Source organism: Labrus bergylta, chromosome 3 (assembly GCF_963930695.1).
Source record: "Labrus bergylta chromosome 3, fLabBer1.1, whole genome shotgun sequence".
Lineage (NCBI taxonomy): Eukaryota > Metazoa > Chordata > Actinopteri > Labriformes > Labridae > Labrus > Labrus bergylta.
In genome coordinates, this window is record NC_089197.1 from 8787898 (window position 1) to 8815295 (window position 27398).

The window sequence follows — 27398 nt, forward strand, 5'->3', positions numbered from 1 at the left end:
TTTAATGTGAAGTTGTCATATTTCCGACTACAAAAAAAAAAGATGTCGCGAGACTCTTCCCCAGTCCTCTGATTGGTCGCTTCACATGTTGGTCTCCAATCCAACATGGCGCCTACCATAGTGGAGCATGTTGTCGCAGATGCAGGAGCGTTTTTAAAGAAAGCCCCTCTCCAGGTGAGATTTTACTCAAGTTTTGAAGGACGCACAGGCTTTCAGGAAAAGCTAATAACAGACAGTCCTCGTGTTGCCTTCAGGGTCGTCCGTTAATCAGAGTATGGGGAGAGTTCATCACACTGTCAGGCCCGTAGCTGCGCACACAGAAAGCCAGCCTAGAGACGTGATGCGCAACTAAAACTAAAACTAATCTTTTTATATTGAGACTAACAGACCTGTCTTTTATATTATATTCCAAGTTTACATTTTAGTCAGTGATGGTAAATTTTCTCTATTTACTCTGTTTGATTACACAATCAATTATTTAAATCAATATTGTTTTTATTTCTCTGGTTGGAGTCCTTAGATAAGTGTGACAATTATAATATATACAATTTTCTCATTTTCTTTTACACTTCTGTCCACTTTGACACAAACTGAGCTCGTACGAAGGGATTTAAATAGTAAATTATCTGACTGCATTGTGGGTATTAAATTAAGAGAATATGACTCTACAGAGGGGGAAGAGGGATGTAACACACACTCAGCTCACATATGATACAGAATAGATACCATTTTCTCTTTTTTTATGAGGACTTGAGGCTGAAGACAAATGAATTCCCTGACAGACTGGGACACCGATAGTTCACCTTTGAGGAGTCAATGAATGTCTTAAGGTGTGAAGATGAGGAGCTTCATTCTTTAGCAGAATGGCAGTCTGAAAAGGAGCTATAGAGACAAACAAGGTTCTTCCCTGATCTTAACTTGGTCGTTCTGACACTTTGTTTGTGTTTGTTTGTGTTGCAGGATATCGGTAAGACCATCTACACACTGAAAGATGTGGTGGATGAGATCAGAGACAAACCCACCAGGAGGAGTCTGTCCTTCCTGCCGTACCAGCTGAACTTTAAAGAGCCACATCCTGAACACATCAGACTGGGTAAACTACACCTAACCTTAAATCCATCAGTCAGGTCGGGGTTTGATAGCCTTCATAAGTATTGAGTTATATTTCCACTTGATCATGTGTGTGTGGTACCTGCATCTTACCTGACATGTTGGCAGCTCGGTGAGGTTTGTTGTGTCCAACGTGTGGATTTCCTCTAAAGAAACTTTTATCTCTCGTCTCAGTGACCGAGTTCTCCAAGAAGACCGGAGATTACCCGAGTCTGTCAGCCACCGACATCAAAGTCCTGGCTCTGACCTACCAGCTGGAACTGGAGCACGTCGGCTCCCAGCACCTGAAGAAAGAGCCGGAGGTCAAGGTACCTGAGAGACCCCGGATCACTACTTTAAAGTGTGTGACCCCCAAAGACTGGAGAATAAGCTTTACCTGCTGTTATCTCAAGCAGCCAATCAAATCTATAAATCTACAACAAGAGGGAAGGGAGAGCAGCAGCAGTAACATGTTCTTTGAAGAATAGTTTTTTTAGGAATTCAGTTCAAATTTCAACTAAATTGGAAACTTTGACATTTTGATTCTTCAGGGTAAATACGTCCAATATAGATATTTGTTGGTGTGTGTTGTTTTTTTGTGTTTTTTTTTCCTTTTGTTTACATTAAAGGTTAAGGGTGTTTATCAAAGTACAATGTAAAGAGAGACAGTAAACACACTTCTTTAGCAAAGTGACCTGAGAGGCTAACGACAAGATTAATTTTCAAAACACTTTGACACATTATTCAGCTTGTTGACTGTCGTGTCAGCACAGAGTAAGAGCTGAATGGTTTCTGATTTCAGGTGAATATTCAGAGCACACAGCGCCACCCAGAGACTCCAATCAATGTTGCAGGATTCCACTTCCCCTCCAAGGTAAAACCCTCTTTGATAACATCTCCCCGGAGAGTATAAACCAACAAGTGTCCAGATGTGCAGTGAGTCTCTAAACATCTTGATTTCCAGTCAAACAGTTTGAACGTCAAACAGACTCCAAGAGAAACGAGAACGGAGAGGCCCAAACCTGCCGACGGCGACGAGTACAACGCCTTTCACTTCTGGAGAACGCCACTGCAGTCCATCGACAGCGAGCTGCTGGAGTTACTGGTGAGTCTTCACTCAGATCAAACAACCGGGAGCTTCACGTGTGGCTTCCATCCCTGCAGTTTGTGCAGGAGAAAGTGTCCGAGGCAGAAAGGGTTTTGTTGTGGTGCTGGAGGAGGTTTGTACATAAAGAAGCAGTTTGCACTCTGTGTACACATGAGCAGAAATCCCTTTTCCCATTTTCTTGTTCACAAAGATAGAAAGTCTCAGACATTCTTTTCAACAACATCAGCCTAATAGATCATTGTTTGAAAATGTGCCTGATGAATATTAAAAAAGAAAACACAAGAGTAGAGGAGACCCCCCCCACCTCTAACTGATAGTCCTAATGATTAAATGGCATTATCCAACAAGTTGTTGCCGTAGGAAATGTAATCTTTTTAGGGCAGAGTATTTGTTCCTTTAAACACTTAATAGTTTTTGACTTTTTCTTAATCTGTGACGTGTGTGTGTTGGGAGGTATTTTTCCTGTTTCTTGATCTTTTTCATCACATCTCAGAAAGTTGTCACTAATAACGATAATGATGGGCTAAATCCTTTTCTGTTTATAATTTACAGGCAAAGCCGTTATCAAGAAAGGAGATTAACATAAAATACAAAATCAAATAAAATAAAAAAGTTATTTGTCAAATATTTATGGTATAACAATAATGTCAATGTATAAATTAAATACGCAAATTAAAAAACAAAATAAGAACAAGTTTCACCTGCATTGCTGCACACACCACATTTACAAAATAAAACAGGATAAAGAAATGTGTGTGACACAACCTCCCTCAAGTTCATGACGTCCTGCTTCCTGTTAATGTTCCCGTTTTCCGTGTATTTTTCAGGATAACGTCGATGCTTTGAATTCAAACAACATACAGAAACAGACTGAAACACAAACAGAAAAACAAACAGACACACAGACGTCTTCTGACAGCGACACGTTCAACAGCTTCCACTTCTGGAGGGAGCCGCTGCAGTCCATCGAGGACAGCCTGCTGGACTTACTGGTGAGTTTAAAAAAAAAACCTTTCAGACTCACCGACTGGTGTGTCGTTGTTTTGAGCCTGTGATGAAGTTTTTCTGTTTATTTGGCAGAAAGTGGACCGAGTGTCCACATCAGAGAGCGGGTCACTGCAGACAAACGAGCAGGAGGACCAATCAGACGACGAGGATGAAGATAAAGAAGAGGAGGAGGATGATGATGATGATGGAGGTGGTTGGATCACTCCCAGTAACATCAAACAGCTGAAGATGGACTCTGGTGATTGGACAGCTCCTGCTGATGTCAAAGTCGGATGTCTGACCACCGACTTCGCCATGCAGGTAACAGAACACCTCTCAGGAAGGTCACCTGGACCTGATGGAGCACACGCACCCTGAAGACGACTTCTGGTCTCTTTAAACATGGGCCCTGTTTTTAGTTATTTTAGGATCTAAACGACGGAGAGGTACAAACAGCTTTGAAGCTCCTGCAGAAGGAAACCTCAGACAGCAAACAGGACAGAGGCAGTGGTGGATGCTACATAATCCTGTGGTGTACACCCGCTTGATCAAAGTTCGACCAATCAGAGCTCTTATAGGGAACTTTCAGTTGTTTCGATTTCGGCACCAACTGTGGACAAAGTGATGCTTCTCATCTCTCTGATGATCTTGTCCTGTACATGTGTAGCTAGTGTTCTCACACTGCTCTTTATCGACATTCAGATGCTCACTTCATTGTTAATATTTACTCTGGAAATTCAAAGAAAGGCCGTTTCTTCAGCATGCTGTAAATCTACTCATCTGACACCTGCGGGCATTAAAGATAACTTTTATAGAAATAAACAATCTTTTCTCTTACCCGCTTCCATCGCTGCAGCACCTGTTGGTTTGACCTGATAACTGCTCTCATATCTGGCAAACCGAGGGGCCTCCAAAACGGCGGTTTGGGGGGTCGCCTAAAAACCGCCAACCTTCTCTGGTCCAAACAAATCCAGAGCATTCAGAACCAGAGTCTGAAGTTAGAAGGAGGACATACTGTCTGCTGCATTGTTGTCAGAGAAGTCAGCACTTCAACACAGCATGTTTCCTTAATGTCTGATCTTATAGTCATTTACATATCGCTCCTTTAAACATGAAGTCTATAAACTGCTGAAATGTTTCTATGCAGCAAAATCTTAATTTTTGTGTTTTCTCAGTTTAAAGATGATGTCATAACCTTTAAAAATGCTGTGGTAATCTGTGCTGATTATGTTTCTGTAAATCAACATCTAAATGATCTATTGATTGATTTGAATGTTTTGGTTTATTGTCCTCGCAGAACGTTCTCATTCAGATCGGACTCCATGTTCTCTCGGTGAACGGGATGCTGATCAAACAGGCGAGGAACTACATCCTGAGGTGTCACGCCTGCTTCAAGTGAGTTACTTCAGTCTGTGAATACAAACACATCGAGCCCTGATACTGCCCTCTACACAACCAAAGGCCGCTAGCTTTGTACTTTGAGTGAAGATCTGGAGATACAGATAAAGAGGTTTTCTTTTTTAAAAAAAAGTGGTTCAATTAAATGTGTTTAATTAGCTGTTTTTAAAATCGAGTGTTTTGAACTTTCAGGACGTCGAGCAACATGACCAGAGTGTTCTGTCCTCACTGTGGAAACAAAACTCTGAAGAAGGTGGCGGTGACCATCAACGAGGACGGCAGCAAGCAGATGCACTTCTCCAAAAACCCCAAAGTGCTGAACTCAAAGGGACTGAGGGTGAGACACACACACACACACACACACACACACACACACACACACACACACACACACACACACACACACACACACAGGACACCCAGGACAGGAAGGTGGAGTGTAACTATGAGGGGATGTATTCACATGATTATTAGTGACCCCCCCCTCTGTGTGTGTTTTGTTGCAGCACTCGCTGCCTCTGCCTCAGGGAGGGAAACACGGAAACAACCCCCAGCTGGTGGAGGATCAGCGTTTCCCCCAGCAGAGACTCTCCCGCAAAGCTCGCCAGAAAACCGACGTCTTCAACCCGGACTACGTGGCTGGATCTTCGCCCTTCAGTGAGAACGACATCTACAGCCGATCCGCCAACCTGCACATCAAGGACGGCCAGTGTGGCGGGGGCAGGAGACGAGCCAACCCCAACGCCGTCCACAAGAAGTTTGTGAAGAAGAAGTGAAGGGGAACATGTGGACACTTAAGAACACGACGTCAGTGGACTTTTTTGGACATTAAATTAAACGACCATATAGGAGGAGTGTAGTGGTGGAGTCTTGGTCCTTCAAATACAAAACCAGCACCCCCCTCCCCCAGCCCCCCCCCCCCCCCCCCCCCAGCTGTCATGTTAATCTGACTCTTCAACGTAATGTATCACAATAAATTTTTAAACTTAATCTGCAGAATCAACGACTTAGTTAATTTTCTTCCACTTTGTTTGAATATAAAGATGCACATTTATGTTTCTCTCACCATCCCTTCATTTAGATCCTCTAAAGAAATGCATCATACTAATCACTCAGGCTGTTTTCTAAACCGCCTGCTACACTTATTTGGATTTGGCCAAAATACCAAATGCATGAAGATACTGCGAGATCGGCAGCATGCCAAAAAAACCCGGACGTCGTACTGATTCAGGAAAAATCTGCAGTATGCATTACGGCTGTGCTCAAAAATTCAATGTGGTAATATGTTGTCATTTGTATCGATGAGGACGTTACAGAATCCAGCCACTAGACTACTGGAAGCCCATGATACTATGATTTATATCTTATTTAAAGCGATAACGTTTCTGCGCATTAGTGTCTCCCATGCTGAACAATGAAAGGTGTTAAACCTGTTCAGTCAGCCAGCATGAACGCAGTGGGGGTGTGTATGTAGGGAGAGGGTGAAATGGAGAGTGGTCTGAGAAAGGCCCTTTGACTAGTTGGAAGGTGGAGGCTTGCAGTTTCCTCCTGCGCTAAGTCCTTGTGCTAAGCTAGGCAGCAGCTCCTTCACAAAGTTTGTCCAAGCTTGAAGGAATGTTTGAGGGGCCGCAGGATGAACCAAATTCTCCCTGCAGAGATTAAACAAGTCTGTCACAGCCGTCGATTTAACCAACAGCTGAAGTATTTACATCCTGTGTGTGTGTGTGTGTGTGTGTGTGTGCGTGTGTGCGTGTGTGCGTGTGTGTGTGTGTGTGTGTGTGTGTGTGCGTGCGTGTGTGTGTGTGCGCTAAACAAACACTGACAATTCAGACTGAATCCTCCTTCAGACGTGTCTGTCTTTACTGTATTATATTTAATATTCAACATACATGTTAGGACTACAACTCCCAGCTGTATCCATGAAGGCACTTGAAAAGATGAGAATGAAAAATTGAAGTTATACATTAAAAAGAAGTTTAGAGGTCAAAGATGCAAATTGTTTAGTTTGCTGTAAAGATGGTTTAATACCTTCTCTTCATTCACCTGATACACCTGGATCATTTTACTGATGTCATATTTTCAACACAGGTCATTTACACTGCAGTGTCTGTGCACACTGTAATAAATTACCGTAAAACTTCTTTTAATAGCCCGGGCGGCCTTTATTTGTGACAGGCATCAATACGAGACGGTAGGGCTGGGAATCTTTGGGTGTCTCACGATTAAATTTCGATTCGATTGAGAATCTATTTTCTATTCAATCGATTCTGGCTTCATGTTTCAAAGTCTATTTCTTTGAATGAGTACATAGTTCAGGATCTCCTCCAGTCATCTGTGAATTTATTGCTGCTCCATTTAACATTCTACTGAGTTAAAGAGCTAGCATTAGCACTTAGCAGGGAGTGACTGAAGCCAAAATAAAAATAAAATTGTTGGAAGTTATGAATCTATTTAAAATCTCAGAAGATAAGAATCTTGATTTTTACATAAATCAATTTTTTTTCCCACCTCTACGAGACGGGTCTTTAATTATTTTTAATCAAAACTCGTGCACAGCAAAGATGGTAAAGACTATGAAATTGTAGATAAAAACCAGAAAGAATATTCAACGATGTACAAAATTAGGATTTCAATAAACAAAATGAATATCACTGATTTGTTTTGCCTGTAAAGCAGCATGCAAACCTGCTTCACAGCCTCCATACGAGCACAATTCTGTCTCTCTTGGACAGATGTCGAAGTTCATCTTTATTTTCTGTTGTGCTGTACAACTATTTCAACACTAAATGCACAGGCACCTCAGAAACCCGCCTCTATTTGTCAAAACATACGTCAACACCAGGCTAGTAAAATGGACTGGGCCTTAAATTAGGATGTGCTTTTATTTGAAGTTTTACGGTATTTTACTGCAGTAAAGGACCTAAATACTTCCTCTGAGTAAACACAGGTTCATTATTAGTCCAAACAGTGTTGTGTTTTTATTACTTTGAGTTCTCAACTCTTTTCAGACAGAGGTTGAAATATGTGACAGTGAAACATCTGGTCATTGTTTCCTAATCGACTCATGTCTTTAACTCAGGGCTGCTTTGGTTTGATCCATTTCATTCATTTTGAAGATTCAGTTAGACAAAGTTTACCGTCATCCTGTACCTTGAAGCATAAAGTTTATTATTTAAATGTCCACAAAGATATATAATCCTGTCCCAAGAGCCCAAAATCATCCGTCAAACTTCTCATTCAGTTCCACAAAACCCCAAAAAATATTCAGCAGTGGAACCTGAAACTGCAGAAACAAGTCAATAAATCTCCACCAGCTCTTCATCCCGTCACTCCAAAGAAAACTCTTCGTCCAGCATCGTCTCTTCATCTTGTTCCTCGGTCTTCGTCTCTGTCAGTTCAGACTCTACAGATCCGCTCGGTGCTGGGTCGGGAGGTCCCGCCTCTACTCTGAGGTCAGGGTCCGTTACTGTGTCTGTCGGCTGGGTCTCAAACGACAGGCTGCCCAGTTCTGAGGAGATGTCGAACTCTGGCGCGGGTGCTGCATCCGGTATTGTTATCCTCTCAGGGAGCACAAAGTCCAGCGGCTCGAGGACGGCGGGGAGGTCGATGCAGCCCAGACCATCGTACTTGTGCAGCTGAGTCACAGGAACACCTGCAGGAGCAGCAAGGAACCAAATCAGAAATCAAGTTACTGTACCTCCAAGTACAAACCTAACAATTAGATATAAACAAAACATTTTGAAACTGCTCCAGGAGATCTGTTTTTGCTGACAAATGTGAAAGAGGCTTTTAATGGTCGCAATGTCATCGTTACAGCTGCCGGTGCCATACTGACTTTCCACTGACAGGCTCATATTGTACTTGTGAGTGTCGGACATGATTCTTACATTGACAACAACAGCTGCCTCAATTGGTTAGTTTGTGCTATAGTGTGTCTTTGTTTTTTTCTTCTTCTGATCTAAAAAAATGTATCTGTGACACACAATATAACATGAATACTCTAAATTGACCCCTCTCAACACGTGGGGGTCTACTGCTGCCTCAATTTTTAATGAATAGAAAAAGCAGAGAGAGAGCAAGAGAAAGAAGAAGTCGTCGTCCTCACCCAGAATGAGAGCCAGCTGAGCCGGAGGAAACAGGACCTGCAGACAGCGGTTGAGGAACGGCAGCAGGTCTTCAGCGTACCCACAGCAGAACTGAACAAACAGCTCCTTCTCTCTGCTGCTGAAGGCCGACTCCTCCGCCCGGTGAAACACCAGAATGTTACGGGTCACCTAACGGGGGAACAAGACCAAAGGAGTCAATACGCCTGCCAACACGGACTGAATCGTGTCGTTACTCGTGGATTTAACACGCTCACTCCTGGGCGGTCTGAGAAATCTACAGTTCTTTGAGCCTGTTTTCAAACAGACTGTGCACGGATTTACAGCATTTGAACTTCCCACCCTGAAGGAGACAGCCACATCACAATCAGAGTGGTAAATAAAAATCATGACTGGACCAGGGTCAAGAGATTTTCTCCTAATATTAAAATGAGATGTGTACTTCTATAGTCTAGATACATTTAAAGGTGACATATTCTCCTCCTCTTCAAACAGTTTAAATAAGTCTCAGAGCTCCCTAAAACATGTGTGTGAAGTTTCTTGTTCTAAATCCACTCTGATCCTGTATTTGATCATGCCTATAAACCCCTCTATTTCAGCCCTGCTCAGAACAGGCTGTTTCTGTGTCTGTACCTTTAAATATGTAAATCAGCTGTGTTTGACCACGCCCCCTCTCTGGAAGGGCTTGGGTGTCTCGGTCTTTCTCGCTCCATGTCCTATTGTTTACGGTGAGAAGGCAGACTCAGAGGGCAGAACAAACACCTAGCTGTGGGAGTGTCACCCACCTGGGGGAGGGGTTACTGCCCTTTGTGATGTCATGAAGGGAAAATGAGTGAATATTACATGTGACCTTTAATGTGCTTCAATAATTTGTTTTAAAAAGATATTTGTTTCTTAATTCCGATGTAGAAAAAATACCAATTTGGATTTAATTATTTATCTTTATAGAAACTGCCTCCTAAAGCAACTGATAGAAACCATTTGAACGGCGGCGTACCAGCTTGAGTGCGTCTTCGAGGCATTTGGTGACGTCCTGAGCCAGTCCCACGGGGCAGCAGAGCCGGAGGTCATTGAAGGCGGTCAGGATGTTGTTGAGGAAGCACGCCAGCGGCTGAAAGTCCAGCAGGGACATGGGCGGCTGCAGGGATCCGGGCTGGGTGCTGGGGGCCACAGGGGGGATTGTTCCTCCCAGCACTGAAGGCAGAGAGATGAGCGTGTACCGGTTCATGTCCTCCTGAAACTTCTCCACCGCCTCCTTCACGGCAACGCGAAACGTCTCCGCCGCCACCCGCTGGAACATGGGCGCCAGCTGCCCGCGGAAGTCCGCCCCCACCCTGCTGAAGGAGAGGCCAAAGTACATGCACTGACCCAGCAGGGAGTCCAAGCGGCCGCCCACACCTCGCTGCAGGTCCCTGTCTAGAGTATCCAGGAACTCAGCCACCTTCTGCACCACCCAGCCGTGAAAGATGGCCGCCTCGTTCACCGCCACCTGCCCACCTGCAGGGGGCAGCAGAGGGTCCTCATCGGAGAAGATGGCTCTGTACTGGGTGATGATGTCAAACAGATGGACTCTGCAGGCCTCGATGGTTTTGGTGATGTGGAAGTAGGGGTCGTCTTCAGGGATGGCGGTGAGGATGGAGTTCAGCCAGGTGCCACGGGCCTGCAGGAACTTCACCCGCAGCTCCGCCTCCGTGAACACGTCCATCCTGCGCAGGTAGCCGATGACTCGCAGGCAGACGGGAAGCTGCGAGTTGATGCGCAGCTGCTGCAGGAGCTGGTTGAGCATCAGCTGAGTGGACTGACGTACTTCACGTACAATACCCTGAAGACACAGACGTAGAAGACGATTATTTGATTAAATCGACATGCAGTTGTTGGTTTTCAGGTGTGAAAAAAAAAAAAAAAAAGGTTAATAACATTTTCCGGTTGACCCGGACTCACCTGGATGACCGGCAGTGACGAGTGCTTCCTCTCCAGCCTCTTGACGTAAGCTGCCAGCTCCAGAGCTTCCTCGTAGTATCCGTTTCGGACGCAGGTATCCATGAGCTGAGGTATCTCCAGGATCTCCAGGATCTCTGTGTGACGGTTCAAAGTGAGGCTGTTCATCCGTCGGCTGGCCCCGATCTCCTCCGCCTCCTTCATGAACCCCCTATGAACAAAAACACACACACACACACACACACACACACACAATGAATGACAGTTTATCCAGTGACCTGATCCGGGATTTTAGTATTTAGAAGATGTCGGGGAACGTCTAGTCTCGAGGGTTTTAAAAAAGGCCACAATTGTCTCTCTGTTACATGTGGCCCTGTTCCTCTCCCTCTCTGGTTCTCTGGTCTCCCTCCTCCCTCTGTACCTGCCCACTCAGGGAGGAGGAGGGGGATTTAGAGGAGCAGGGAGGAGAGACTTTGAGAAACACTTCGGTCAACGTGTGGTGAGGAGCTTTGTTTCTCTATTTTCATCTTTTCCCCAATCCAAGTATTTGTTCCCCCTACGCATGTTTAGATTGCTTTGTTTTTTTGTTATTGCAGTTTGGTGCTGGAGGTCATTTGTCGTCCTGTTTTCCGGTCTTTTATTTTTTCTTTGGTACTTTTAGGAGGTTCTGAGAGCGGAGGTCCATTACATCATTGGCTCAGCAACTTCCAATCTCTTGTTCTTTTTAGTACGGGTCTGCAGTCCCTTTTGCTTTCTTTGGATTATTCTTTATCTTTTAAGCATTTGGGGTGAAATGCATGTTAAGTAAAGCTCTGGATTTTATTTTCAAACTTGTGTGGCGTCCCTCTATGTTTTCAGTCTTCATATCCAACACTTTTCATACTTCGATACAAAATCTATCATCATATCATGTTGCAAAATGTCATCAATGGACAGACAATCGTTTAGCATTGATACTGTCACATTTATATTGCAAATTATACCACTCAAACACTGCAATACTTTATCATGATACTCAGGAAAACTAAAAGTTGTTATAATACGGTGTTGTTCTTAATGGACAATAAAGGGTTGTTTTGATTTTCAATGTCTGTAGGAGTTCAGATGAAGTTTTTGAGAGCTGATGTCAATGAAACTCAGCGTACGTGAGACTTTTGATATGGTCTCATGTCGATCCCAGGCTGTTGAATTCAACGGACAATGATAATCTGAATTCTGTCCTTCTTTGTGAATCAGAAAATATGTCAGAAATCAAATGATCGTGATGTAATCCTCTACACTGCCCTACAAAGGCAAAAGGCAGTAACTTCAATTTTTTCAAAAAGGAGTTTTTTGTCATTTTTGGAACATTACAGATGTGCTTTATCATGAGGACAGATATCTTGAGTCAATAGTGTGTTTGTTGTTGTTGTTGTTGTTGTTTTGAGAAAATAGTAGGTTGTATTTGCCTTAACTTCCAAAAGCCCTCAAGAAACAAAGGCAGAGTCCAGTAACTTCACTCATCAGGGTCTTTGCCTCAAACTGAGTGAAGGTCTTCTGTCTTTGTTTTACGTGCAGATCAAAGTGAAGTCACTGTTTCACTGCAGTGGAGTTCAGGTGTTATATCTTTGTTTTAATATCTGTCATCAAGCACTTCTGACACACACACACACACACACACACACACACACACACACACACACACACACACACACACACACACACACACACACACACACACACACACACACACACACACACACACACACACACACACACACACACACACACACACACACACACACACACACACACACACACACACGGCAGCTTGACTACAGTGTAGCAAAGAAACAGTGTTTGGTTGTGTTATTTTAACAAAGTGAAACACAGTAACAAATGGAAGTTAATGCCTTTTGCCTTGACCTCGTTATTATTATACAGGCAGTGCAAAGGCAGAGTGCCTTAACTTCCCAAATAAGGGTCAAAGGTCATGTTTAAGCTCAAGATTTTTTTTTATGAACATTAATAACCTCTGGGGATCAATAAAGTATTATCCTATCCTATAACCTCATTAAAAAGACAAAGAATTGCCACATTTCCAATTATTCTGCCTGCAACTCATTTGGCTGCACAACAAAAAAAACCCTCCCTCTCACCTGCATCTTTCAGCACTCACCTGCATCTTTCCCCGAAGCTGGGCAGCTTGTCCAGCAGCCGGGACACGCTGCTCTCCACCCGGCCGAAGTCCCGGTAGATGTGCTCGGTGCAGTCGGCGGTCCGGATGAAGGTCTGGTAGTTGGAGAAGGCCAGCTCTCGGGTCTGCTGCAGGATCTGAGCCCGCTCCTCCGACAGCCTCTCCGGCTCCCGGCTCAGCTTCTCCACCCCGAAGGAGCTCAGCTCGGACAGGTAGGCCGTGAAGTCCGGGTTGTCCCTCCAGCTGTCCGGGAAGCTGTCCTTAAAGATCGACGCCAGGATACTCTCGTCCTCCACGTCTACCGCCGCCATGTTGTGACCGCCGCGATTTCAAATGTAAACGCTGCTTCTTGCTGGCGACGTGTCAGCGGTATGCTCTCATTTAAAAGATCAGAAATAAGATTGTTAATGCATAAGCTGCTTAGTAAAGTCAGCCGGGTTCTCAAAACAGGAATTCAAGCTTGACAGTTCAGTGTTGACAACCACTTCTGGCATCTTCTTCTTCTTCTTCTCTCACACTTTGCGGATTTGAAGTGATGACTCATAAAGTAATATACCGCCACCTAGTGTGAGTTTGTAGAGTTTCAATTATCAAGCTTCATAAATGTTATCTCAAGACACAAAAATGCAGGTGAAAGACATTACTCTTAGTTATATGTTACCAAAGAGCAGGTAAAAGACATTACTCTTAGTTACATGTTACTAAAGAGCAGGTAAAAGACATTACTCTTAGTTATATGTTACTAAAGAGCAGGTAAAAGACATTACTCTTAGTTATATGTTACTAAAGAGCAGGTGAAAGACATTACTCTTAGTTATATCTTACCAAAGAGCAGGTAAAAGACATTACTCTTAGTTACATGTTACTAAAGAGCAGGTAAAAGACATTACTCTTAGTTATATGTTACTAAAGAGCAGGTAAAAGACATTACTCTTAGTTATATGTTACTAAAGAGCAGGTAAAAGACATTACTCTTAGTTATATGTTACTAAAGAGCAGGTGAAAGACATTACTCTTAGTTATATGTTACCAAAGAGCAGGTAAAAGACATTACTCTTAGTTATATGTTACCAAAGAGCAGGTAAAAGACATTACTCTTAGTTATATGTTACTAAAGAGCAGGTGAAAGACATTACTCTTAGTTACATGTTACTAAAGAGCAGGTAAAAGACATTACTCTTAGTTATATGTTACTAAAGAGCAGGTGAAAGACATTACTCTTAGTTACATGTTACTAAAGAGCAGGTAAAAGACATTACTCTTAGTTACATGTTACTAAAGAGCAGGTAAAAGACATTACTCTTAGTTACATGTTACTAAAGAGCAGGTAAAAGACATTACTCTTAGTTATATGTTACTAAAGAGCAGGTAAAAGACATTACTCTTAGTTACATGTTACTAAAGAGCAGGTAAAAGACATTACTCTTAGTTATATGTTACTAAAGAGCAGGTAAAAGACATTACTCTTAGTTACATGTTACTAAAGAGCAGGTGAAAGACATTACTCTTAGTTACATGTTACTAAAGAGCAGGTAAAAGACATTACTCTTAGTTACATGTTACTAAAGAGCAGGTAAAAGACATTACTCTTAGTTACATGTTACTAAAGAGCAGGTGAAAGACATTACTCTTTTGTAAAGCAAAGTGAGCTGACCTGTAGTTAAATCCTTTTTAAATAAAATTGTTATTGCTATTGCTAAACTCTTTTACACAGTATTAAGATAAGATAAGATAATCCTTTATTTATCCCACAATGGGGAAATTTACAGAAAATATATTAAAGGGAAGACGTGAATTTAAAATATGATTAACATTTTAAATTTGCATAATTATTTCTAAAAAAAATATTAAAAGGATGCCACTTATTGTGTATTTGTAATTTTCCTATTTGTTGTTTTCTATTATTATTTTTGTATTTAATTAGGATAGTGAACATTAATCAACATATCAACAAATAGCATCCATGTAAATATGCCTGAATCAGTTTATGTACAGGGACTACCAAAAAATAAATAAAGTTGTTTTGAAAAAAATAGTGGGTCGATGACATCAGCGGAAGTCCGCGGTTTGTCCCTCAGTTGCTAAGCTGCAGCCGAGGAGAGACCAGGCTGTCAACAAGTTGTCATCATGAGCTGCTAAAACAGCTTAGCCGCCGACGGTTTCACGTTTAAACTTTGACCCCCCCCTCCCCCCCGTTCAGATGATTACCGGCGGACAGACCAAGGTAACCGGACAGCGACGTGTTTGTTGTTTGTTTTGTTTTTGTTTTGCACCGAAACCGCTCAGATTACAACTAGCATTAATTAGCTAACCCTGTACTTACGCTGCTAGCTCACGTTAGCTGTCGGCCCCAAACAAGAGGGCTGAAGAAATACTTTAAAGTGTCCAGGGAACCTTAATATTTATATATATTGTTATCTTATTCAAAGTGAGCTGTCTTCAATGTCTTTTCAGTCACTTGAGTCTTTTAGTGTCTTCTCTTTAGCTCATCTTCAGTGTTTATCAGAGGAGGTTTGGTAAACTACTTAAGATGTGTATCTTAATAAGATTACTAAACATTAACTAAACATTAACTAGACATTTACTAAACATTAACTAAACATTAACTAAACATGAACAAAGCTGAAGTTAGATACCTGATTATGGTGTTCCCCCTGTGGTAGAGATGTGACCTGAGGGGGAGTTTTGATTGAACTGTTTCTTGATTTGAAGTTGTGACTGTATATAATAATAATAATAATAATAATAATAATAATAATAACAATAATGATGATAATAATGATAATAATAATTATTATAATAATAATAATAATAATTATAATAATAATAGTAATGATAATAATAATACTAATAATTATAATAATAATAATGATAATAATGATGATAATAATGATGATAATAATAATAATAATGATAATAATAATGATGATAATAATAATAATGATAATAATAATAATAATGATGATAATAATGATAATAATAATTATTATAATAATAATACTAATAATTATAATAATAATAGTAATGATAATAATAATAATAATAATAATAATGATGATGATGATGATAATAATAATACATTTAATTTATAAGTGCTTTTGTAAACTCAAAGACACTTTACATGTGTTAGAAAAGACAGAAGGAACAGAACAGTAAGGACAAACTAACAGACATTGCAACATCAAATCATAAAAACAACAACATATAAGATAAAGCTACAGATAAACTAAACAACACATCACAATCATACATTAAAAGCTCATTTGTCTTGATCAGTGATTTGAATGTAATCAGCATTTTATTTATACGACACCTTTAAAAACAGATGATCACAAAGTGCTTTGACGGACAAAGAAATATAACGTATTAAACAAACAGGTTATTATTGTTGTCGATTATGGGAAAAAAATCGTCAATTGTTTTAATTGATATTGAGATCATGATTTTTAAAAACAATGAGATAAAAAGTGAACTGAAGTCAAAAAATATAAATATATAGGAGTAACCCCCCCTAACCAAATGAGCACATCAGCACAGAATGCGGCACTGTCATAATTTAATCTCAATTATCTTTTGTTTTCAAAATGTCGGGGCTTTTGCCTGTATTAGATAGGACAGTGCATAGAGAAGGAAACCGCGGACTACAGCTTCCAAGCGCGACCTAACCTCTAGGTCAAGTACATTTAAGGATATCAGTCATCTACTGAAATGCTCTGGAAGTATAAAATGTTGAACATTTAAAATAAACTCTGCTAAACACGATGTTCACTTGATTAGCTATTTTCTGACCTTTTGGCCGTATTCCCCAAGTCTTCTTGAGAAGGTGAAACCTGCTGAGGTGTATCCTTTGACAACCTTTGACATCATATCATTATTAACTTCTTTAAGCTGCACTGACTTAAAAAGATGAAGAGCAGAAAAGTGTTTCTTGTTTTAAAAATACCAATCAATAAAAATCTAACCGTTAATAGGCAAATTCTCCCCAGTTTAGAACCAACAATAAAACAACAAAAAAAAGGCCTCATACAAAAGACACTGTTAAGATGTTTAACACGAGGTAGCCATCATTAAAATGCTGTTATTGAGATGGGATATAAAGTGCTTCTTTGTAAAGTTCAGTCTCCAGGAATGCAACGTAAAAGCTAAAATAATCAGCTTTAGTATTGGAGTACGACCTCAAGCCCAACATGTTATAGAGCCCCTCTTTATCTTCTTAAAGGCACCACACTGAGACCATTCACATCCCCCTTCCTCCACTGTGGACTCTACTGAAGTGCTGTTGTCCAAGCTTTGTGTTGTTGCTTTTATATGCATGTGTTGAGTTTATTTTGCCTGTGTTGTTGCATTTTCACAGAATCGCGAATACACCTTTCTACAAACCTGCTGTGTTTGACAACTTGTCTCTTGTTGTAGTACGTTACATTACATTAAGAGGTACCTGTAATACTGCAGTCCAATAATTAGGACCCGGAAGACCGATCAGAGTTAATTATAATAGATTTGGAGAGTACACAGCTTCCCTAAGGCCAACAGGCCAGTGAGGCGTATTTGCGGTGCTTCTATTATACCCTTCTTAATATGAGATTTTTCTCACACTGTAGATGAAGTAGTGAAAACAGAAAACTGTTAATTATCATGCATACCTGATATATGTCAATTCTTACAGCATGGAAATTATTACATTACGTCTACTTTTTTGTGAGTCTGAGTTTGTAATCTGATATTTAGACATCAATGATTTGTTCAAGTTGAAGTTGATATCAAGACTTGTCAAATACTATGAGAGTCAAAATTGATAGAAAAGCTAATTTCTTCTTCCTTTTTCCTACTTCACTGTTCCAACAAGGGTAAAAGTTTGGCCAGTAACTTTATATACCACTACTGTAATTTTAGTGGTTGTTGATTTTGGGAACATTCTCTAGGACGGCACTCAGGTGGTATCAAAACAACCACAGATTCTGATTCAGAACCTGATTTAACAGACGATGCTACATGGACAGTCGGCAGATCAATGAGTGACAACAGGCTTATGTACTTGTGTTGCAGGACGCTCGGCGCAGCGAGTGATTGAGAAGCTGATGTCTGTCCTTGGCGGTCTTGACTCAACTTGATGAATTAACCTCACAGTGGTCGAGGATTTCAAACAAAGCAACCTGGTGTCCCAGTGTGACCAGTATGGCTGCTGCCAACACCACCAAGATCTCATGGAGACTACGTGAGTCAAACCTTTAAATGTTTTCTTTGTAATTGACTGAAAACACTGATGGAACTTCACCTGCATCAGTGCAACACTAATACAGATTCTTTAAACCTGACATTCTTTGTTAATTTGTGATTACCATTTGCTGCCACTCGTCTTCATGAATCGACTTCGACTTTGAAGGGCCATTAAGCCCTGAGTCGGCTCCTCCAGCGTCACCAGCAGCCTCTTTACAAACAGAACCAAACTTAATTTGTCCCTCCTGTATTGTTGTACAGAGGAGTTCGAGGCTCACTCCCGCAGTGTCTCCTGTTTGGCTCTGGCCAAAAGCTCCGGCCGACTGCTGGCCACAGGAGGAGAGGACTGCACCGTCAACATCTGGGCTGTCAGCAAGGCCAACTGCATCATGGTGAGACATCCTCACTGCAACATCCTCTGCCTGATCACCTGCACATACCTGTTACTGCTCTACTTTGACAACAATCTGTCTGTTTCCTGACCTTTTGTGTGTGTGTGTTTTTTTTAATTGTCTCTCAGAGTTTGACTGGTCACAAGAACCCAGTGGAGTGTGTCCTGTTCAACATGTCAGAAGAGCAGGTCGTCGCCGGGTCCAGGTCTGGTTCGGTACGAATCTGGGACCTGGAGGCTGCCAAGAGTGAGATCTAGTTTGTTCTCTTTGTGTGTGTGTGTGGTGAAAATAACTTCTTCTGTAATCTGAGACTTCTGCTCACAGGTTGACATGAAATGATAGAAACATTGTTGTAAAAACTCTCAGAAGTTAATTTATGTTCCACCGAGTTGTAATATCAGTGAGCAATCATGATCAGCTTCCTGTTGTTTTCAGGTTTAAGGACTCTGATGGGACACAAAGCCAACATCACCAGTTTGGGCTTCCATCCGTTTGGAGACTTTCTTGCCTCAAGCTCTATGGACACAAACATCAAGGTAAGTGTGGAGGTTTATTGGTATCCAATTTTTTCAGGATGAAAACTGAGTTTTTTTTTTCCACATTGTGAGGACTTCTGCATTCTTAGTAAAACCATGCATTTGAGAATATGGCTGTGTATACTCACTATCTGCATTAACAACATGATTTCTCTTTTTTGAATGTCTCTGTCGGTCCCTCTATCAGCTGTGGGACGTGCGGAGGAAAGGATACGTGTTCAGATACAAGGTGAGATGTGTGTGTGATTTTGGAAATCAAACATTTATTTTTAGTAAAATTAGACTGTTCAAAGTGCGTTTACTCAGAGTGTCTTCTGTCTCACAAAGAAATCACATCTTTTAGTGGATTCTCTTCATATCTAAAGTTAACTTCATGTGCAGCACAAAGATCTAGTGTGTGTTTTAGGATGCATCTTGCACAGTGCCTTTTTAATACCTGAAATACCTGTTTGTGTTGCAGGGTCACACTCAGGCAGTGAGGAGTCTGGCCTTCAGTCCAGATGGGAAGTGGTTGGCCTCAGCCAGTGACGACTGCACCGTCAAGGTAACAAACTGACCTCATAGCGCTGATACATTAAAACCACGTGGTTTTAAAAGTTACTCTGTTTTTCATAGACAAACGTGTTTCTCCTCTTCCCTTTTTCTTTCAGCTGTGGGACCTCACTCAGGGGAAGACAATCACAGAGTTTAAGTCTCACACTGCAGCCGTCAACATCGTTCAGTTTCACCCTAACGAGTACCTGTTGGCTTCAGGCAGCTCTGACAGGTACGACACCACAACCTGAGAACCTTTTTCAAACCCCTGAGGGGGGATTGTTGTCATTGTTTAGTCAGGTCTTTGTTTCAGCTACAGTCCACACTGCTACTGAAAAGAACTTAGTGGTTTACATGTTGACTGGAAAATTAATTATAGCGCAGAAAGTTAATCAGTTTGTGGTAGAATTTACTGGCTCGGGAAATAATGTTGCATGAACCAATGTCAGCAGCTGATGTTTGTCTCTTGAGTTGTAGCAACTTAATGCTGTAGTCTAGTACACCTAAGTACTTATTCAGAGAATAGTTTTTTATTAGGCAGAAGAAATCACCTGTTGGAAACACTCTGACTTGTTTTTATGTTCAAACATGAGAGAAAATGTTGGCATTGTAGGAGTCTTACACCAAACAAGTATAGCTATTATAAACAAAGGATTTTTACAGTCGCTGCATCAATATTTATCCCCTTGTTGAAGCTGTGTAATTACAAGTTCTGACTAAACATGTACTGTTACTGTATGTGACCATCCCAGTGTTTTAAGCTGCATTATTTTGAACCTAGTCCCGGATCTTAACGTATGTGTATATACAGTATGTATGATCTGAGTGTGTTTTTTATCTTTCTTGTTTCTGTGTTTGTTCATGCTGTTCACAGGACTATCAAGCTGTGGGATCTGGAGAAGTTCAGGATGATCGGCTCGTTGGAGGGGGACACGACCCCCGTCAGGTCTATATGTTTCAGCCCGGACGGCAGCTGTCTGTACAGCGGTGCCACAGACTCTCTGCGGGTTTTCGGCTGGGAGCCTGACCGCTGCTTCGACGTGGTGCCAGTGGGCTGGGGAAAAGTAGCTGACCTGGCAGTCTGCAACCAGCAGCTGGTGTGTAGCTCCTCCTACAGATTATTTATTTAAAAAACAAACTAACATGAAAACTGTCCACTCAAAAATATCACCTCAAACCTCTTTGTCTGGTTAGATCGGTGTGTCTCATGAGCTCTCCAGTGTGTCCTCCTACGTTGTGGATCTGAAGCGGGTGAAGAAGAGCGGCGGCTCTGTGATCCAGGGAATCATTAAGGACAACCAGCCGCTCGCAGAGCCGAAAGATCCCAAAGGAGCTGCACTGCGCAAGAACTACGAGAGACCCACGACCACCTGCAGCTCACAGAGGTTTGACCCACCATCACATTTACTTTATACAGCTTACCTGCTACGGATGAGACACAGAGAGACGGTGCTATTTATAATCAGTTTTACCCGACGATTACCAACCTGTTAATCATGTCAACAAGAAGTTACATACATTTCTCGGTTGTAGTTGAAGTGTCTTGTAGAATAAACAATCGCTAGATGTCAATTTCTTTTTCAATATAACTGTAACATAAATGTATTCTGGATCATTTCATAACATCATGACTTACTTATTGTATGAATCTGACTCAGCTGGTGCTGGCTGAACCTCCTGTGTGCAGGAAAAAACACACAGACTACACAGACCATAACCCTGAATCAGTGGCCCAGGCTGAAAAAGGGACTGAGCTGCGTGGAGAGTAATTCATAAAAACATTAATCAGCTTCTGGAAGTTATCCAGAATACCTGTAGCCGCTATGAGATGAAAACACTTCTTTGGAAACGATCCCCATATCATGTCTTCCTATTAGTTATAAAGTTTCCCACTGTCAGCACATTGGAATGTGTTTGTTTTAATAAACATGCTGAAGGAACGGCAGAAAACAGCCACATGAATCACTTTATACAAAACATTGAATACCTTACCTTAAAATCTGAGGGGGAACGTCATTTCCCCACCAACCTTTACGTCATGCATACCCCCATTCGGGCCCCTGGAGACAGCAGTGTTTGGTCACGTCAGTAGCTTTAACTGTAAAAGGGGCTTTCAAAAAGGAGGGGGGGGAATTGTGCTTAATCACAGTACGGGATAACTTTGCCTAGTGTGAGTGCGCCCTAAATGTCTGCTCCTCAACAACTTTGCTTCAGTAAAAACAGTTTTCTCAGTCATGCTGTGATGTCACTCGGTTAAATGTTGTGGTGATGTCATCAGGTTAAAGCAGAGTTCAGATGCTGATAGGCGGAGCCCTGAAGGTGAGAGGCGGAGCCCCAGTGAGGACGAGGCGGAAGAGAAATTGTCATCAGCCGAAATCCACAATGCAGAAGATTACAAAGAGATCTTCCAGCCAAAGACCGCCATCTGTAGGTCAACCATCAGCTGATCCATCAATGAATTACCTTAAATTAGGACAATGATCTATTATATACATGTCAAAATTATAACTTCCATTTGTGTTTCTTTGATTTTTGGTAAAAAAAAAAATACTTTTGTTGGACTTAAAAACAACTTTAAATATCTGACATGTTCTAGTGATTAATTAGTCTTACAGGATGTTTTTTTTAAATTAATTTCACTAACGGTCTGCTGAATTGTTAGATTATCTCAGTTTGATTTACTGACTCATTTTTCTTGACTTCCAGCACGTACTCCTCCCAAAATGTCCGAGCCCTTCCCCGCTCCTCCAGAAGACGGTGAGTCCATCAGAGGTTCATCACAAGCAGGATCTCACACTGAAGGTTTCTATTGTGTCGCTGTAAAACACAAACACCAGCAGGAATTAGTCACGATAACAAGACACCACATGAATGATCATGTTTTTCCAGAAATGTAACATCTTTATGAGATTATAACGAACATGTTCACAGCTTGTTCTACTTCCCCAAAGATGCTAAAACAGTGGTTAGGGCGGGTAGGATAATGTGATTGCACTACTCAAAGTATTAATTACCATTTGGTGCTATTCATAGTGTGTGAGTATTCTTCCACCACCTGCTGGTCTGTTGAGGTTCTTCGATGTCTTTAGTTTTCAACAGACTGTGAATGTTATCTCCAGGCTCAGTTTTAAAGCTCTGTTGTGGGGACAGAATTTAACATCTTAAAGGGAAGTAAGGCGTTTTAAAGGTACAGTTTGGTAAACTCTGTGTAATAATACTTATGTGTCATGTAATAATTGGAGGATACTGATGAATGTTTGATTTTCCTTCTTCTTAGAGACGATATTAGCGATCGGCCGTCAGCTGAAGGACATGATCTCTCCTTTACCTGACAAGCAGCAGGTCAGTGGACGCAGCAGCTTCTTTTCAGTGGGATCATTTGATATGTTTTGTAATAGTTTTTAAATAAAGGTGTTGATGTGTTGCAGGCTGCTCCACTGGCCTCCTCCACACCGGTCCAGAGGGTGGAGCCTACAGTGGTCTCCTGTGCTAAGCGCCCTGTCCCCTCAGCCGTTATCCCAATACCCTCAAACCCCCCCTCTTTAGGCCCGCCTCCTCCCTCTCAGCCTCCAATCATCACAGCGAAGTCTAAACAGCAACCTAAAATCATCCTCAGCACCAGGAACGAGCCAATCGGACTCAACGTGGCTGACTTCCTGCCGGTAAAAACTTCAAACATTTTATATCTAAACTTTTTGGACTTTCATTAACTCATGACTTAAATACTGATGTCCTACCTACATTTACCTCAGTCTCCTCCAAACAACCGAGCCGTCGCTCTGAGCGATGAGGAGGCGCTGTCTCAGATCAAGAAGGGTCACGACACTATGTGTGTGATGCTGAGCAGCCGACACAAGAACCTGCAGACGGTCCGAGCCGTGTGGGCCCGAGAGGACATCAAGGTGAGATCTGAGACTCTACGCATTACTCTATAAACCAATGAAAAAGCAGCTGTGATATGTGGTGCTCTTCCTCTCTTGCAGAGCGCTCTGGATGCTGCCGTCTCCATGAATGACCTGTCGATTGTGGTGGACATCCTCAACATTATTAACCTCCAACCGTGAGTGACACAAATGTACCACTAATCATTTCACGATACCTGACATCACATTCTAGAGCCGTCTTTATGACACTTCTATAAACGGAAATGTTGTTGATATACCAGAAATGACACTTGATTTATTTCATGATATAATGAAACGCTTGATATGGGCTGCACAGTGGTGCTCTGGTTAGCGCTGCTGCCTCTGAGCGAGGAGGTTCCTGGTCCCGTCTGACCGGAGCCTCTGTGTGGAGTTTGCATGTTCTCCCTGTGCATGTGTGGGTTCTCTCTGGCTTCCTCCCACAGTCCAAAGACATGCTCGTTAGGTTAACTGGTGACTCTAAATTGCCGGTGAATGCTTATTAATTGTAATGGAAAAACACAGTATGTGAATAATTGTGGAAAATAAACTCTTTGACCTCATGTTTGACATGATGTTTCAAACAATTCATATTTCAGGTCTCTGTGGAAGCTGGACCTGTGTACAACCATTCTTCCTCAGATTGACAAACTGCTGCAGAGTAAATATGAGAGGTGAGTGTTCCTGATCACACTTCACTCGTTCTACTCTTCTTTAGACTCAACAATTAAGTGACTTGATTTAAATTTAATCTGGGAAGTGTCAGAAAGGTCAACTACTTGGTAAACAACTGACAACTTTTAGTTTTAGCCATAAAAGTGTTAAAGGAGCAATATGTAACTCTGACACTTTTAAAATACTGCAGTCCAAATTCAAAACATTATAGAGAGCTGTCTCCCCCCGCCCCCCTCCTCTCTAGACTCGATGCTCACGCAGGTTTCCATGTGGTGGACACTGAAGCTTCAGTGTTTAGCCAGCTCTGCATTAATGTATTTTTCAAAAGCATCAACAATATTGATCCTAGTTTGACAAATTTGTAGCTTAAACATTTAAAAGAGAAGTGTGTCTGAATGTGTGCGTTTGTGTATTTGTGTGATCAGCTACATGCAGACCGGCTGCACGTCTCTGAAGCTGGTCATGAAACACTTCTGGATGCTGATCTCCGACACGCTGAAGGCGACGCCGTCTGTGGGAGTCGACATCACACGAGAAGAGCGGTGAGTCCCAGCAGTCAGAGGATCTGTGTCATCCTGTTGTCCAGGGTGAAGATACTTCACTTCACACAATAAAAGACTCAGGAGACTCAGATGGCTCGAGTTGAAGTTGTTTATATTTGACTCGTCTAGAGAAATGACATTAACAGCACACATTTAATAGCTCAGGTGATCTCCCTGTTCACCATACACTGAACTGATGATGTGTTGTGTTTCAGACACCAGAAGTGCCGAGCGTGCTGCAGGCAGCTGAAGAACCTGAGCAACGTGGTGAAGAACAAAGCGGCGCAGGTCGGTCGTCACGGCAGCGCCTTCAAAGAGCTGCAGCTGCTCATGGCGCCGCTCGACGACGCTCTCTGAGAGTGACTGAACTCAACCCTCCGTTTTCCCAGACTACGGATCTGACTGAGATAACAAGGAGTCAGCTGACACTTCAGGAGCTCATCAACAGCTTCACCTGGTTGAACATTTCTGCACTTTGAGTCTCAACGTGGTCCTGGGACACCGACCCTCCAGAAGCCTCTGTCACGCCCGGTGTAGGGAGAAGAACTATGTGGATGAAAAGTGTTATTTAATCCTCTTCAACTCAAAGGAACACACCGACAGTTTGAGCTATATCTCACTCACAATCAGAGACGAAGACGAGCTGCAGTTTGATGAGCAGCCTGCAGGCTACAGTCTGAATCTCTCTGACCGTAGAGCAGACACTTCTCCACAGAGTCGGCATCTCCTACAGGTTGAAGAGCTCCAAACACAAAGGCATCATGAACACCTGAGCTCCCAACAAGCTGATAGAGCTCAGTGTCAGTCAGCTCTCCTCCCTGAGAAAAATGACAATCAGAAACATTTGAGTGTGAACAACATTTATTCCTGAAAAAAATCCAAATTTAATCGAAATAAATTTTCCTACAATAATTGATCGATACAAAACTTTTCTGAGGTGTCTGTCCGGTCAACAGAAGTTACAGCCAGCTGTCGGTTAGCTTAGCCTAGCATTATGACTGGAAACGGGAATATCTAGTGGACCAAAATCTGTCTTTACCCCCGCACATTTCACTAATGAACACATTCCGTTGTTGAACACTAGTGTCATCATCGCGAGGTCATTCAGACTTCAGCTCACAGCTTTGAAATAGATCGACACACAGAATCACTGAACGTGGATTTGTTGTTTTTACACTTTGAGCTCTAACAATCAGATCACTTTGTTCCACCTGATGTGGATTTGTTTGTTTTTTTACACGGACTGTCTGAGATGACGTTGTGGTTCTCAGGTTCTGAAGATAATCGACCGACTTTCATAACAAACTGAGAAGTTCACCTGAGGGGAGAACCGAACAGAACCACGTTCATAAACACTGAAGATGTTCAAATGTTTTCACGGTCCTTTTCTACTTTCTCGACTTTTCTCACTGTTAGAGCCACTCTTGACTGTTTTAAATGTACAGTTGTGTTTATTTAAATAAAGTGTTCATGTTGGGAAGAAGAATGAAGAGAATTCACTTTCTGAGACAAACCAAAATGATCTTCATGAACGGATCATTTGTCTAGTCTTTTCTGATAATAATTGTTAAAGTGGGCTTATTATCCATTTTTCCACCTTTTCAAACAGTCCCCCTGTGGTCTAAACATCTGTGCTGTGCTTTGGTCAAAATATATTATGAATCAAGCACCAGAGGAGGTTTGTGACCCTGTAGAAACCAGCTCTCTCAGAACGCTCCGTTTTGGTGTGTGTGTCTCTTTAAATGCAATGAGCCCCCCCCCCTGAGTTTTCATGGTAGACATCACTCCTCTGTAGAGAGAATAAAAATGGCGGACCTGTGCAAAAGTTTTGCACTAGGCTGGAGGTGGAGTCCATGGGTGGAGATACCAGGGGACGGGATGGTATTCTTTTTACCAGAATCCCATTGTGACATCACAAGGAGAGCACATTTGAAATGGAGCATTTTTCTCTGTGTTGTAAGACTTATGCAGACCACAAACAAAGAACTGGATTGGTTTTATTTCACATGTTGTGGGTCAGTAGACACTCAGGTTACACAAATATATGTTCAAAAACACTGAAAGTGGATTTTTATAATATGTCCCCTTTAAGTTAGTTAAACCATCTTCTGAACAGGATATAAAACTGTTAAATTACGGTGTGCTGACCTAAAGTGCCTTTGTTTACATTTGAACAGTTAGTGGTACGTTTGACTCTTTAAATTCCAGAGGACTTTTTACATATGAACTACAGGATCAGCAGAGTGATGAGTTTTAGCGCTTCGTCCACAGGAGGTCACTCAACGAGATCAACACAAGGTCTAAATGACCCAGAACAGTGAGATCACTGATCATTTAAAGTCTTAAAAATGATTTCTATAACGATGTTATAAATGGTACAAACTACTAATCTATATCTGACTAAATCATGTTATTATAAACAGTAAGATTTATGAAATATCTATGATCTGAACTAGCACAAAATATATTGTCCATCTCGATAAAAACGTTTTCATTTTTTAAATGTATGCAAACCTTTAAGTATGATACAAAATATTTATATTGATTCAAACTTGCAATGATATAAACAATGAACTATAATGAAAAAAAACTGTCTACAATTAACATACTTTATAGAAGTGTTTTTTTATAACCAAATACACTTAATAAAAAATCATATTTTTGGAGTTAATGATCTAAACTGAGGGGAAGTCTAAGAAGCAAATTGAAATAAACATATAAATAGCTATAAAGTTTATAAATTCCACCACCTCATGCCCAGCCTCCATCTTTTTATTTCAGGGTTGTTGTCCCGACTTGAG

The 27398-nt window shown here is 41.6% G+C and overlaps 3 protein-coding genes across 4 annotated transcripts; 2 read left to right on the forward strand and 1 right to left on the reverse strand.

Moving 5' to 3' along the window:
• The first annotated feature begins 60 nt into the window (after positions 1-60).
• Positions 61-5572, forward strand: nob1 (NIN1 (RPN12) binding protein 1 homolog). The gene is made up of 10 exons (XM_020640176.3): positions 61-174; positions 961-1093; positions 1285-1418; positions 1892-1963; positions 2054-2194; positions 3025-3189; positions 3278-3505; positions 4482-4579; positions 4775-4919; positions 5089-5572. Exons 1-10 carry the CDS (start codon positions 106-108, stop codon positions 5356-5358), a joined length of 1455 nt encoding a protein of 484 aa, XP_020495832.2. The 5' UTR covers positions 61-105; the 3' UTR covers positions 5359-5572.
• Positions 5573-6418: 846 nt separating this feature from the next.
• cog8 (component of oligomeric golgi complex 8) lies at positions 6419-13319 on the reverse strand. 2 transcript variants are annotated; one of them, XM_065952607.1, is made up of 5 exons: positions 12782-13319; positions 10627-10834; positions 9683-10507; positions 8688-8856; positions 6419-8234 (listed from the first exon to the last, which is right to left on the reverse strand). In XM_065952607.1, exons 1-5 carry the CDS (start codon positions 13108-13110, stop codon positions 7909-7911), a joined length of 1857 nt encoding a protein of 618 aa, XP_065808679.1. In that variant the 5' UTR covers positions 13111-13319; the 3' UTR covers positions 6419-7908. The 2 variants fall into 2 exon arrangements, with proteins under 2 accessions (XP_065808679.1, XP_065808680.1); XM_065952608.1 differs by having other exon boundaries at positions 12762-12850.
• A 1560-nt stretch (positions 13320-14879) lies between these two features.
• Positions 14880-26083, forward strand: katnb1 (katanin p80 (WD repeat containing) subunit B 1). Its single transcript, XM_020640191.3, has 19 exons — positions 14880-15023; positions 17846-18014; positions 18278-18408; positions 18537-18654; positions 18844-18944; positions 19132-19173; positions 19405-19488; positions 19595-19710; positions 20353-20575; positions 20673-20863; positions 21757-21905; positions 22185-22235; positions 22756-22820; positions 22907-23140; positions 23231-23380; positions 23462-23538; positions 23980-24054; positions 24481-24597; positions 24813-26083. The coding sequence occupies exons 2-19, from the start codon at positions 17975-17977 to the stop codon at positions 24952-24954; spliced, it is 2106 nt and encodes a 701-aa protein (XP_020495847.1). The 5' UTR covers positions 14880-15023; positions 17846-17974; the 3' UTR covers positions 24955-26083.
• Positions 26084-27398: the final 1315 nt, after the last annotated feature.

What these genes read in the sequence shown, in the direction of transcription:
- cog8 (XM_065952607.1), bottom strand. Translation starts at nt 13,110, where the DNA reads ATGGCGGCGGTAGACGTGGAGGACGAGAGTATCCTGGCGTCGATCTTT. An exon ending in CGTCACTGCCGGTCATCCAG is followed by an intron (nt 10,508 to 10,626) that starts GTGAGTCCGGGT and finishes CTGTGTCTTCAG; the next exon opens with GGTATTGTACGTGAAGTACG. An exon ending in TCAGCTGGCTCTCATTCTGG is followed by an intron (nt 8,235 to 8,687) that starts GTGAGGACGACG and finishes CTGCTCCTGCAG; the next exon opens with GTGTTCCTGTGACTCAGCTG.
- nob1 (XM_020640176.3), top strand. Translation starts at nt 106, where the DNA reads ATGGCGCCTACCATAGTGGAGCATGTTGTCGCAGATGCAGGAGCGTTT. An exon ending in TAAAGAAAGCCCCTCTCCAG is followed by an intron (nt 175 to 960) that starts GTGAGATTTTAC and finishes TTTGTGTTGCAG; the next exon opens with GATATCGGTAAGACCATCTA. An exon ending in GATTCCACTTCCCCTCCAAG is followed by an intron (nt 1,964 to 2,053) that starts GTAAAACCCTCT and finishes CTTGATTTCCAG; the next exon opens with TCAAACAGTTTGAACGTCAA.
- katnb1 (XM_020640191.3), top strand. Translation starts at nt 17,975, where the DNA reads ATGGCTGCTGCCAACACCACCAAGATCTCATGGAGACTAC. An exon ending in GTGACGACTGCACCGTCAAG is followed by an intron (nt 19,489 to 19,594) that starts GTAACAAACTGA and finishes TTTTTCTTTCAG; the next exon opens with CTGTGGGACCTCACTCAGGG. An exon ending in GCTTCAGGCAGCTCTGACAG is followed by an intron (nt 19,711 to 20,352) that starts GTACGACACCAC and finishes TGCTGTTCACAG; the next exon opens with GACTATCAAGCTGTGGGATC.